The following is a 13,515-nucleotide window of genomic DNA, read 5'->3' as shown; positions in this document are numbered from 1 at the left end:
CATAGGAAGTATATAAAAGATGAGCTTAGCAAGCTTAATTTTGTTTACTAAAAGAAAAGTTATATAGGTTTTTTGTGGAGATTGGTAAATAAGTTGAAAAATTGCAATATACAGACTATGTACTTGTATTCATACTTGTATGTAAATTGTAATTATTTATTTAATCTTAATTGCAACCGTTGGTCTTTTTTTTTCAAACTACAAAATGCGTATTCATATGTAAATTGTAATTATTTATTTAAACTTATTTGCAACCGTTTTGCTTTGCTCATTTTTTCCAAGCTACTAATCGCGTATTCGCCAAATAACATTCACGCACACACACACATACATACATATGCACAGCTGCGAACAATGTTAAAAAGGTAGCCAAAAGCTTTTCTGTTAAAAGCTTTCTGCACGCGCAAGCTTTGGCTATAACACTGGTATTATAGCAACGCCATACAACTGGCTCGTTGGTCTAGGGGTATGATTTCCGCTTAGGGTGCGGGAGGTCCCGGGTTCAAATCCCGGACGAGCCCAAGTTACATCAAATATTTTTTTTATAATTTTAATTAAATTAATTACTATGTTAAATAAATTGCAACTACATTCATCTCCATATATCTTTGGTAACAATTTAAAAACTCTAATTATTTTAAAAATTAATATAATAAATATTACTAAGCACTAACTAACTGGGGCTCGTCCGGGATTTGAACCCGGGACCTCCCGCACCCTAAGCGGAAATCATACCCCTAGACCAACGAGCCGATTGGCTCGCGGTATTAACCAGTTTGTTAAAAATTTTAATTAAATCTATACCTTCATTCAAACTGGCTTTAACTAATAGTTGAATCATAAAAGCAGCGCTCGCATAAATAACCTATTCCAATATAAATACACACATGTTAACTTTGCGGGTGGGGAAAGCTACTTAACCTTAACCTATGGCAACTGATGATATATTTTCGGACCGGATCGGAAATAAATTAGTTGTAACTGTAACAAAAAAGTATCGCCAAAAATGTAGCGCAAATGTTGTTGCTGTCTTGACAAAAACCACGAAGCCATTATAGTCTTATTATGTTTCAGTTATTTATGTCAATTATCTTCCCAACTATATTGCCAAGTTGCATTTATAACTTCAATATATCTAAATTTAAAATTTAGTTAGTTTAGTTCCCTCTGATTTATTAATTTTCGGCACACTTAGCGTCAGTTTCGGTCGAAAGTATTACACCAAATGCTTACTTTTAAAGCAGTCTTTTCATATAAACTTTGAAGCCCGTTTTCTAGCATTTGGAATTGGAATTTTCCAACTTCTTTAGCTTCCTAGCTCTAATCGGCTCAGCTGTGCATTGATCACCAATATAAATCAATCAGTCAGGAAAATCTGTTTTATACACCTACATATACTTATAAGTAGATGGTATTTAAACAAAATTCGAAGTTGTTCAACGTTGACGGCTTTTTTTAGTTGCCGCCGAACGAAACACAGATTTTGCCGCCATCGACGCAAGTGGCTCGTTGGTCTAGGGGTATGATTTCCGCTTAGGGTGCGGGAGGTCCCGGGTTCAAATCCCGGACGAGCCCAATGGAGAAAAGGCTCTGGTCGGATTTCCAATTTAAATTATCTATTTTTTTTTTCTTGTTGTGTAAAAATAATATAGCCATTATAGGAAGAATAACAATAAACATAACAAAATGTATAAATTGCTAGATTTTCTAAAGTCATTTAGAAACTGTTAGCAATTTTTTTATTTATCTAAATATTTATTTTCGATCAAGTGGTTATTGCAATATAGTTTTGCCAACTCCGCTTAAAAGTCTCTGTATGTGTTTCGGTTAAGTTTAAGTTGCTACCAATTTGATGATTGTAATTTGAATAATGTTGTGACAATATAAACATTGTTTGAACTACCTTGTCATTATCTATTGATCAAAATGCGGGCTCCGACAAAGCCGCATTTGTCTTTATCTCAGTTGTTCTTGTGAATACGGCATTTATAAAGCCGATTAATAAAGCCTAGTGCTGTCTTATTTATAATTTCATAGTAGATTTTTGAGATCTATTATTTCTTAGCAGAGAAAAAATAAAGAACTAATTTAGTATACAATCGCCATTGGCGGTAGTCCATGTAGTGGCGAAATATCCACACTTTTAGAATTTGGATTAAGATTTCAGATAAGTTGGTCGCGGTCTGAATTACTTCTGTGAAAGAACAACTTTTGTGTTGTTCCTGAACATAATCCTGCTGCAGTTTTGCATATCAAAAGGCAAAAATCTGACGGTTCTGAAGCATAAAAATTAAAAGTAAGGATACTTTCTCCGTCTATTTCCATTCAACTGTTGAATTTTGAAAAATCGACAGCTTTACATAATGTTGGATAGCTATAAACTGTAAAAAACTTCCAATCCTTAACGTATAATAGCCTGTGCGTGATCGTGACGTCATTTTCTGTCACGTGCACATCCCTGAAAGGTAAATTGGCAGAACCAAATAAAAAGATGATTTGTTTTGATATATATATTTTTTTGTATTTATTAAAACATATTTATTTTAAACAAACTATATTAATTTTGTTGCACAAATAACGATGTAATTATAAATAATATTAACATTTGTTTTCCCACTCAAACAGTTACACATGCTGTTGAAATTCATTCGCTTTGAGTAAAATGTGTATTATTGTGTTTTTATTATATTTTCAAAATCGAATACCAATGGTTAACAAAACAAACACGTATTTGTGTGTTGTGTACACTCATATATGTATGTGTGTTTATTTTTAAGCATATATGTATAATGCATGTCGTATATAACTATAAATATTGCATACATATGTATTTGCGTGTGGAAAACAATTTCGATATAAGTATGTATGTATTCAAGCATATATGTATGCTATACAAACGAAACAAATCACATACATATGTACATTTGTATGTAAGTATGTATGCGTACTACGTACTAGAAGAAAGAAGAGCCTAAAGACTAACAGAAATTTCGTAAGACTCGCCATCCAGATGAGAGCGATTTAATGATTTAATAGATAACATTAAGACTAAACAAGTAAATGACACATTTTGTGGACATAGAAAATGGGTATATAATGGAGAATATGTATGCATGTTGATAGAGAAATAAATTAAATTGCAAACTCGTTATTATTATTATTGTTATAATTTTTGTTTGTCAATACAAAAATTTAAGCTATAAACACAAATGTGAGCAAATATTTTATAAAATGTAGAAACAGCTGCGGTTTGGCTTTGATGAAGCAGTTGTTGTGGTTGATGTTGTTTTTGTAGTAGTTGTTGTTGTTGTTACTGTTATTTGTTTAGTTGGTTTTCGTTGCTCGACGTCCCATCCAAGCATAAGCGGAGGGGGGTGAACAGTCGATGTTAGTGTACAAATAAAATGTTGTTGCTGCTGTTGTTGTTGTGTTTGTTGGTGTTGTCGCTGTCGCTGTTGCTGTTGCCTGAGCTGCCATCCACAACACACCACCAACATCATCATCACCATCTCACCATCATCATCACTATCATCGTCATCAACACTTAACATGCTGGGCACGCTGTTAGGTAACAGCAGGTCTAACAGTTGCCGATGCTCTGCTATTTATTATGTTAACGGCTTCTATTATTTTGTATTTACATGATTATTTGATTTTTAAATCTTTTTTCTTGTTGTTGAATTTTGCGCTTGCATTTGGTTAGTGTTGAAATGTTAAATATATGTTTAAATAGTTATAATTATGAATTATTTGTTATTATTATATGTATTAGCACTAATAATTCTTTGGTTGTTCCACTGGTTCTGTTGTTTGCTCTTGGTTTTATTGCATTGTTTTTTTTTTTTCATCCTATTTGTAGATTGTTTGTTTTGTTTTAATGCATTTTTGTTTTGTCACGTTGATGTTATTTAACATTTGTTCATATCGCTTTGTTGTTGTTGTTCTGGGTTTATGTTAATAATTGCTGCACTTTTAAACATTTGCTCGTGACTCGAGTTATTTTTGTTGGTTGTTACTGTCTGTGATGATGTTGGTGATGTTCTTGTGGTACTCAGGGCCTTCGTGCAGTTCTCCAGCTGCTTGACTGTTTTCAAGCTCTTGCCAAATGTGGAGTTGCTTTTCAGACCTATAAGCAGAGAGTAGAGGAGTGTAAAAGGTTATGAGAGGGTGTTGTATTGAATAATTAAGAAGACGCTCCCGCTGTTAAGGACTCATTTGCACTCTTTCTGTTAGTTGAAGCACTTTTATGTTAATCTTAGGGAACAGTAGAATTAGGCTTTTGTGGGTGTGGATGAGTTTGTGTGTATGGCAGTGTGTGTGTGTGTGTGTGTGTGCGTACGAGAGAGCGAGAGCGATAGCTTTGCCAAACACCGAACACGCTTGCAAAAACCAAATGGAAATGGAAATGTGCGAGAAAGTGAAACACATCCAGGCGGAAGAGAGCGTGAGACAGGAGTAGAAGCGTAAAGAGAGAGAGAGAGAGAGACTTGCACAACGATAAGAGTATTTGTGTGTTGCTCTTGTTGTTGTTGATGTTGTTTTTTTGTTCTTGCAGCTTTAGTTGTAGTTCTATTTTCGGTTGGTGCTGATGCCACAGGAAATTGTGAGAATTATGCATTTTGCATATTACCTTGAAAATTCAAACGGTTCTGATAGATGGCAAATATATCATTTGGCTTATAGCACGGCTCGTAGCGCATTCGTTGCCAATTTTCAAGGTCATCGCCGTTGGAATCACGAGCGCCAGTGACAGGCGCCGCCTGATAACGATTCTTTAGCATATGGGAGGGTATTACAAATAGGCTTTGCTCCAACTTCATTGGTTTGGTAATTGGGATCGTTGGCATTGGCATTGTTGCAGTGGTTGTTGTGGTTGTTCTTGTTGTTGTACTCGGTGCACACTGTACAATATTGATTGTTGTAGTTGTTGTTGTTGTAGCGGTGGTGATTGCAGTTGCAGTGGCAGTTGTTGGTTCAAGGTTTGGGTAGTGGAAAATGGTAACATAGTGTATTAGTTGTTGTTTCTGTTGTTGTTGCTGTCGCAGCCTTGGCTGTTGTAGCAGCAGCAGTTGTTGTTGTTGTTATTATTATTATTATTGTTGTTGTGATTTGTTGTTAGTTAGTTTTACATACAATGAGAGTGTAATTTTGTTTGTTAGTAGAGTTGAAGTTAATCAGAGTTCGAGTAATGTGAACATACCTCACTGTCTTGACAAGCAGCGTCGTCCTTTGATCCTGTGCTTAGTCCCTGCACAAAATTCACATCACTCGATGGATCTTCAGAGGCCAAATGGGCGCGAAATTGTTTATTTCTGTAACAGAGAGCAACAAAGAAATCGAAATAAGATAATTATTATAAATGAATGTTCTCTATATTAACAAAATAGGACAAATAATGTCAATACAATCTAGAATAGTTCTAGTCCTTTGCAAATGTGACATGTTTTTAGACGTTGCTTTATTATCCAGTGTACAATATTGAAAGATTTGTTTAGCTTTAAAGATGTACTTATAAATTCATTGAGGCCTCTGAGCAGGTCGGATAATACTTCATAATTTGTTAGATAATTAAGAATTGATTAGGCCTGTTCTAACCAACGACTAGTTAGTTCATTTACGTGATTAGACTAAGTGTGTAGCTTACCTCAGCTCTAGCTGCTGCATTTGCTGGAAATGCCGCAATTTGCCGTTCGCAACACGCAATTTCTCCTCGAGGGCTGCATTTTCGACACATTTTATGGAGTATTTCTCGGAAAACGAAAGAATCTCTTGGCGCAACTCTTCAAGCTCCTCCCTGAAAAATGTTGAGGGAGTAAAGAGCAGAGATGTAGAGATGCAGTAGAAATGGTACTTTAATTCTCATGCCAAGCACACTTACTCTTTGAGTTTGCCAGTGTCGCTCAAAATGTGTTCTCCTCGTTGCACCTGTCGCAAGAATTCCTGCTTGAAGCGAGCGACCTCGCGTTGCACCTCGCTCTGGTGGGCTTTGCGCATGGCATCGAGCGCGGCCAGAGTTGCCTGCAATTGTAGTGAGAAGCGTTCAAAGTCTGAAACAAACTCTAAGAGCGAGCATCTCTTTACCTGTGTCTCTTCGGCCAGTGCTGTCTCCTTCTCTGCCAGCAACCGCTCGATTTCCAGCTTGTGCTTCTCCTCGAGATCCCCAATTATGCGACGATGCGATGACTCCATGGCAGTTAGACCCTTTTCGCAGAGCGTCTGCAAGTAAGTAAATTAAATTACTCCTGCTACTAAGAGTTTTCTCTTGCTTACTTACCCTTAACTGTTCGATTTCGGTTTGATAGCGTTGTCTGAAGCTCTCATCGTCGGTCAAATTGCTGAAATCGGCTCCGTGTGTGAGCAGCTGGTCGCGATAGGCCTCCTGCAGGCACTCCAACTGCTTGCCATGCTCCAGTTCGAGCAACTCTAGGCGTTTCTCAAAGCGCTTGCATCGCTCCTGCTCCTTGCCCAGTGCGGCACTCAGTGTGTCTCTCTCTTGCAGCAGTAGTGCGTATTGCTCGTCCTGACGCGCACACTTCATGATTAAAGCGTCGCTCTCCTCCTGGTAGCTTTGGGTCTTCTCCACGGCTGTTTCAAGACGTTGCGAGAGTTCCGCATGCATTGCCTGATGGGCTTTCAGCTCCTGGGCATTCGCATCGAGCTGCTGTTGCACTGCCAGCAATTCGCGCTCTCTCTGATCGATCAACTCCTCGCTGCAATGCAAATCGCTGTTGAGCGCTTCTTGTGTGCTCTCCATTTGCTTCATGGATGCGCGCTGTTGCTCCAACTGTTGCATGAGCTTGGTCTGTTCATTGGTGTGACTCTGCTGCTGGCGCACAAGCTCGCTCTCCAGGGTGCACAGCTGAGCGCCCAGTTGTATGCAGTGGGAGCAGGGAGCGCTCAACTTTCTCTGCACCTGCTGTTGCAGCTGATCGGCTCGCTGGCGCAGCTCGCAACATTTATGGCAGACATCTTGCAGGCATTCGAGTTCGATGGCAGCTCTGGGTGTGCTCGCTGTTGTCGTGGCCGCTTCACATTGCAGCGCGATCAGAGAGTCCTCGAGTTGGCCCAGGAAATTGCTTATATCTGAGAGCACTTGGCGATCACTTAGGAAATTGAGCGTGTGTTGTTTGTACATGAACTCAAAGTCCGCTTGTGTGACCATATCGGCGGCTGTGCTCTGATCCAGCTGCAGATCGCTGGACAGTTCCTCGAACAGTTGCTCATACTTTTGCAGCGCAAGGATGCCGAGCTGCGAACTGGACTCTTGTCTGGAGGTGGAGGCATCTGACGCCTCTCCTTTGTATTCCCCTCTAAGTACAGCAATGCGAGCATCGATTAATGCTTTGTGCGCCACAATGTCCGCAAATTCTGCCAGCAGCTGCCTACCCTCCGAGGCTTTTTGCTCCTGCAGCTCCAAATGGAGTTGCCATTGCCCGCGTTTCAGCTGCTGCAAGGCTTGCTCATAGCAGCGCGTCAGCTGCGCCACTGCCTGTTCCATTTCCTTGCGCAGCGTATCGTGCACCGCATCGGCAAAACGTTCGAAGCAGAGACGTTCCTGTGCCGTCAGTGCATACCCAAAAGCCGGAGCACTATTTAGTTCAAAACGCTCCGCATTTCGCATCATAATGTGTGCGATTTCTGTCTGCACCAGTTCGGCATTTACAGTCTCCTGCGCTTGACGCCAGGCCTCCTGCACTGCACCTTGGACCAGATCGTTGGCTGCCATGTAGCTGAGAGTCTCGGCCGCCAGGCCAGTTGCCAAACTATCCATTGCCTTGTGCTTGTAACGCTTGGCTATTACATTCAGCTCGGTCTGTTGACGCAACAGTTCGTCCAGCACATTGGCATCCACGGGCTCGAGAGCGCTCTTGGTGGGACTTGTGGTGTTTGCTGAGTGTATGAGGCGCCTCGCCAGTACTCCCGCCAATATATCTACCGTACCGCTGGCTGCCTTCAAGGCGCACTTACCACTCAGCTTGGCCTTCAACATGGTCATCATATGGGCTGTTTCGGCAACTTCGGCGCGTGTTTGTCTGGCCCCAAAACGTTCGGGTTGCTCAGCGCGTGCCAGCGAATCGGACAGGCGACCAAAGCACACGCTTTCGTAGGCCACGCGTTCCGCTAACAGTTCGAGATCCTTTCGCTTTGTCAGCTCATTCCTTTCGCGCAGCATGCGCCGTTGTTTGAGCAAATCAGCAAGCTTATTGCGTAACTGTGACTCGAGTTGGGAGAGTGCCAGCTTGACGGGACTAGCGTTGTCCAGAAGCAACGCTTCCGTGGGATTTGCAGTCGTCACTGCGCCAGCCACCACACAAGTCTCACAGGATTCGCGTATCAGCTTGACTATTTCGGCGAGAGCGCGCTCCACGTGCCTATAGCTATCCTTGCGATCAGTTATGGGTGATACGGAGCGACGGGTGCGTTGCGTTCTTAGCTGTTGCAGCTGCTGCAAACTGTGCTCTAGCCTGTCCTTGCTGGCCAGAAGCACATGCTCCAGGCTGCGTAGCCTCTCTATGAGGTGTTCTGTAAGTCTGGGTGAAGTGATTCCTGTCGTCACTTCACTGCAGGAGCTGCTTGTATTGCTCGGCGGCGTCGAACATGCGGATATGCTTTCAAAGCGCTTCTCCAGATCATTTACGCGCACCAAAAAGCTAAGTGTAGAGGCGTCTGTCGCTGTGCTAGGACCCGTAGAACAGTCCAAGGAACGCCGACGCGCACTCTTTTTCCCACTTGAAGGCTTGACTTCTGCACTAACGCTATCCTTTTCTATGTGTTCGCATTTGCTTTCCAGCTCGCTGACCTTCAGTTCCAGCTCTTTGCTTACACTCAGCTGTTCCTTGCCCTTCAGCGATAGCGATCGCCGTCTCTCCGACTTGGCGAGCTTCTGCTTCAACGCTCGAACCTGTCGCTCGGAACTGCTGTACTTCAAAGTCAGGTCCTGAATGCGCGCTGCCATCATTTGCAGCTGGGCTCGATCCTCCAGCTCCTTGCGCTCCAAATCTTGCTTCAGTGAAGCGTAGGAGATTTCTAGTGAATCGAACTGGTTTTGCGACTCCTTTAGTTCGCGCTTCATGGCCTTAATTTCATTGACAGCCTTCTCAAAACGTGTGCGCAGCTCATTGTACTCCTCCGCGAGCGAGTCTCGCTCTAGGCAGTAGGGATCGATGTCGCTGATTGTTGTTAGATCGCTGAGCGAGTCCATGCGCTTCATTTTATGGCGATTCAAGTTACTGAGACTGGCTGCCAGACTATTGCTGCCCGCCTCAACTTCACGCAGACGTTTATAAAGCGTTTCGTTCTCCTCGATGCCGCGCGCCAATCGGTCCTCAAGCTGCTTAATTTTGGATTGACTCTCCTGCAGCTCTACACTCAGACTATCAACGATATCGGCGGCATTTTGCTTGGCAGCTGCCAGCTCGGCATTCAGTTGCTCACGCACCATTTCCATTTCCTGAATGCGTGCGTTCAGCTCCTGTTCCGTGCGTTCCAATGTCGTGAGCAGCTCCGAGAGACGCGCCTCACGAGACTTAGCCTCCGTGCGCAGTGTATTGCATTCCTGTTCGGCGGTACTTAGTCGAAACTTTAGCTCCTTATCAATTAGCAGCTCTTCCTGCACGGTGTGGATGCGCAGCTGCAAGGATGGTGGTAGTTCGTCAGACCCCACGCTGTCCACAGTGCTGCGCCGTGAGCTCGGGGGTGAGGAGCGGCTGCGTTTGTGCAGACGCGGACAGGTGCTGCTGTTGTTGCTGCTCGCCACTGTGCGCGTGCGCATGCAACGTTCCTTGTTGTTGTTGCTACGCAGCAGCGGAGGCGGCGGTATGGGCGGGGAAGGCGACAGGGGTGAGCCCCAATCGATGCTGTCCCGACGCCCACCCTCGGAGGCAGTGCGATATTCCTCATCCTCCGAGCTGAAGTGGGGACCCGTGAGTGGTGTTCGCGGCGTGGTGGGAGTCACGGGACTGCTGTGTGCGCTCAGCGGGGCCTTGGGTGGACGCGAGGGCAGCTTTTGCTCCAGCTGCGCCTTAATGAAGTCCTGTTCAATGTCCGTTGCTTTTGGCACATCTATGGGCTGTGATTGCTGTTGCTGCTGCTGCTGCTGCTGCTGCTGCTGCTGCTGTTGTTGCTGTTGTGGCAAGCCTGCTGCCTGTCGCAAGACGGCAACCCAGCTGTTTCGGGAATTGGGCGACAAGCTGGCCAACATCAGGCGCTGCTTATCCCAGGTGATTAATTGAAAAGCGTACTGCTTGCTCGCATTCAGCTCGGGCAGGACGTTGGTCAAGCTATTGACATCCAGAACGCCATCCAGGACACCACGCTCCTCCGACACCGGGTCGCGATAATAGAACAAGGCTGCACCGCTAAGTGTAAACCAATGCTTTGTCCAGTCTCCCGTCCGATTATCCTGCTTCATGAGCCAACCCTTCTTCGCATTCAGCGACTCCTCGGCCGCATGATGCTGTTTGCCGGATGCTGTTGTGGTTGCTGCAGAGGCCGGAGATGCAGAGGATGCTGTCGCAGCAACAGCTGTTGATGTCGTCGCTGACTTGTTGCTGCTGCTGCTGCTGCTGATGTTGGTTATGCTGTTGCTGGTTGTGGTTGCTGTTGTTGTGGCGCGCAATTCGGCCGTTTTGGCCAAGTAGTTGGAGGAGAGATCATCGAGGTTGCAGCCACCGTCGGGATCGCCGCGTTCGTGCTGATAATGTTGCTGCTGCTGTTGCTGTTGTTGTTGCAAATGCTTCAGTTGCAGTTGCAAGCGTGGACTAGATTTGCACTTGTGGGTGGTGCTGTTTTTCGTATTCGACTCAGCCTGCTGTTGCTGTTGCTGCTGCTGCTGTTGCTGCTTTTGTTGTTGTTGCGACACCATAACCGTGGGTATCTTTTTGACTATTGCCGATACAATGGCCGGCGTTGAATTTGCTGCCAGCGGTAATGACTTTGGTCTCAGATTGACAGTTTGTTGTGTTTGTTGCTGTTGCTGTTGTTGTTGTTGTTGTTGCGATGCAGTCGTCTTTGAGCTTTGAACTTGAAAATCTGTTTCATCGCGAGACGCCGACTTGGCCGACTCATGATGCTGATAATGGTGTTGATTGTTCAGCGCATTGTTAACTGCCGTCGACCAACGTTTGTTCTGCTGCTGACTTAGGTTCGTTATGGTGTTCGCAATATCCTTAATCGTCTTCTCATCTCGTCCAATACCCTCGATTAGCAGGCAGCTGGATGGTTGGGCAACTGCAATGAAAAGAGGAGGTGGTGTGTGTCAGAATTAGAAATATTATTCTAGAAATTATAGGTGTTTCTAATTGTCTTTCCCTAACTTCTTTTGAGAAATTCGCAATAATGTGGAAAGCTAAAAAAAAAACACGTAAATTTAAATATTTTTACCATAGAATTTTTACCACAGTGTGCTTAGTAGATTTAAGATTTAATATTAAATTTAAAGTGTGACGATATTAAAATGCAGTTGATGTCGTGAAGGTGGGTTTGATTCACGCCAAAGGTTTCTTTTATATAATTATAAAATATTTCCCCGGCTTTCGTAGCTACTCTACTGTATTTTAAATGTTTCTAATAATGACATTTCGTAAGGCACATTTTATATAAGTATATTTTTATTTTATTATAGGTCCATTTTTATTATTTGTTATTTATCAATATCTTGGCGCTTTTAAACGTTTTTAAAAGTGAGTAATAGCTGATTGAAGAGGGTTCCTATTAAAATTAAATATGGTTCAACATTAATCATAAAGAATTACACTTTTTTTTAAATTTTTATTATATTTATTCATATTTAAATCAGTAATTGAATATGTTTTTAGTTACATTTACGTTATTTAAATTTGATTTAAATACGAAATATTAGAACACTGAATTGAATATGAAAATATTCATTTATTTTTTTAGTGTACAGAGGAATAGAGATCTCCATTAAGTTCAGTTTGTGGCTTGCCTGGGCTGGGTATAGGTATGGAACTCTTATTATTATTTATTTATTATTTTCCACACCCATCAAGTTGCAGCTAATTAACAATGGCTTCATTAATTGCATTATAAAGTTAATTTTCCTGCCACACAGCTATCATATCAATGCCAATAACTTTCAGGGCACAGCCCATGCCACTTGACTGAAATTAACTTAGACACCGACTACTCAGACACACTCCACCCCTTTTTCTGCTCTCAAAATTTATGCTCCCATAAGGCCATAAAACGTGCAAAGAGCCAACTTATGTGCGAGCAAATATAATAAAATTATTAATATGGGGTAAAGGTATTTCTGGCCAGAGATTCAAGATGATAAAACCATGCAACCGAACAAGTTTCCGATGCCCTGACAGTGCTATAATTTTATTAGCAAGCCAAAGACGTTGAGTAGAAGTTGAGTTGAGTTGAGCTGAGCTGAGCCCGAGTCTGAGTCTGAGCCGAGTCGGAGAGTCGGGACAGCAAATGGCAGTGCGTTGCAGCGCCTCGTCGCTGTCTCAGTTGTCTCATAAAATATATGATTACAAAATATATATTTAGGCTTACTTAGGTTTCAGTCAGCTTCAGATTCAGGCAGTCAGTCGGCAGGCAACTGCAGCTCTGCTGTCTTCAAGGCGAGCCAAGACAACATTTAGTTTTATTATGATTATGATACAACATTTCGCCATTGCCTTGGTTGATGAGCAAGTAAATCAGCTCATCAGCTCAAGTGCCTGTTGAGACCAAAAAAAAAAAACAATAGAACAACATATTTTTTTTGGGGAAGAGCTCAGAGTCTAAGTGTGATTTGTTTAAAGGCGACAAGGAAAACAAAATAAGCACAGATCTAGTTCGTTTATATTTGTATTATCATTTTTTTAAAGGCACATTTGTAACTTTGTCTTCTATTGAAACTTGCCAAAAACCGGAAGAAAGCTCAGCTTTAAATGGTAAATAAATATCATACGTGTACATCATATAAACGCAACAAGAAATCACAAATAAGCACAAATTTAGTTTGTTTATAAACTTTTTCAAGGTACATTTTAAAAATTATTTGTAGCTAGCATCGCCTTCCATTGAAACTTGCAAAAATTGTTAAAAAAAAGCTCAGCATTAAATGGTTAATAAATACAATACATAAATTATAAAATGAAAATAAGAAATAAAAGATATAAAAAGATTCTTGAAAAAATAACCACAAATTTAGATCGTTTATAATTTTTGTTATATTTTTTTTAAAGGCACATTTTAATAATTATTTGTTGCTAACTTTTTGTCTACAAAACATTTCCGTTTAAACTTGCAAAAATCATTGAAAAAGTTCAGCAATAAATGGTAAATAAATACAATACATTTTGAAAATGAAAATAAGAAATAAAATATATAAATAGACTCTTGAAAAAGTAAGCACAAATTTAGAAAAGTTGTAAACTTTTATTATAAATTTTTTCAAAGTTCATTTTAATAATTAATTGTAACTAATTTTTTGTCCTCAAAAGCATTTCCATTGAAGCTTGCAAATATCTGTTAAAAAAGCTAAACATTAAATGGAAA

At 41.7% G+C, this 13,515-nt stretch overlaps 1 protein-coding gene and 3 non-coding genes across 7 annotated transcripts in view; 2 read left to right on the top strand and 2 right to left on the bottom strand.

Moving 5' to 3' along the window:
- Window positions 1-449: 449 nt before the first annotated feature.
- On the top strand, window positions 450-521 carry Trnap-agg. Its single transcript has one exon. It is a non-coding gene; the product is annotated as a tRNA-Pro (tRNA).
- A 159-nt stretch (window positions 522-680) lies between these two features.
- Trnap-agg lies at window positions 681-752 on the bottom strand. Its single transcript has one exon. It is a non-coding gene; the product is annotated as a tRNA-Pro (tRNA).
- A 751-nt stretch (window positions 753-1,503) lies between these two features.
- Window positions 1,504-1,575, top strand: Trnap-agg. The gene has a single exon. It is a non-coding gene; the product is annotated as a tRNA-Pro (tRNA).
- A 1,043-nt stretch (window positions 1,576-2,618) lies between these two features.
- LOC115626324 (protein outspread) overlaps window positions 2,619-13,515 on the bottom strand; it is a 146,990-nt gene continuing 136,093 nt past the window's right edge. For 3 of the 4 annotated variants that reach the window (XM_030521665.1, XM_030521667.1, XM_030521668.1), the window contains 7 exons: window positions 6,275-11,229; window positions 6,082-6,216; window positions 5,879-6,018; window positions 5,645-5,794; window positions 5,201-5,312; window positions 4,631-4,901; window positions 2,619-4,126 (listed from right to left, as the gene is read on the bottom strand). In XM_030521665.1, coding sequence (XP_030377525.1) covers window positions 3,909-4,126; window positions 4,631-4,901; window positions 5,201-5,312; window positions 5,645-5,794; window positions 5,879-6,018; window positions 6,082-6,216; window positions 6,275-11,229 — 5,981 coding nt within the window. In that variant the 3' untranslated portion in view covers window positions 2,619-3,908. The remainder of the gene's footprint in view (window positions 4,127-4,630; window positions 4,902-5,200; window positions 5,313-5,644; window positions 5,795-5,878; window positions 6,019-6,081; window positions 6,217-6,274; window positions 11,230-13,515) is intronic. The other variant, XM_030521669.1, reaches the window with a different exon arrangement.

This window comes from Scaptodrosophila lebanonensis, unplaced genomic scaffold (genome assembly GCF_003285725.1).
Source record: "Scaptodrosophila lebanonensis strain 11010-0011.00,11010-0021.00 unplaced genomic scaffold, SlebRS2 tig00000085-arrow-pilon, whole genome shotgun sequence".
Taxonomy (NCBI): domain Eukaryota; kingdom Metazoa; phylum Arthropoda; class Insecta; order Diptera; family Drosophilidae; genus Scaptodrosophila; species Scaptodrosophila lebanonensis.
The sequence above is the reverse complement of the archived record's forward strand: the minus strand, read 5'-3'. Positions and strand labels throughout refer to the sequence as shown.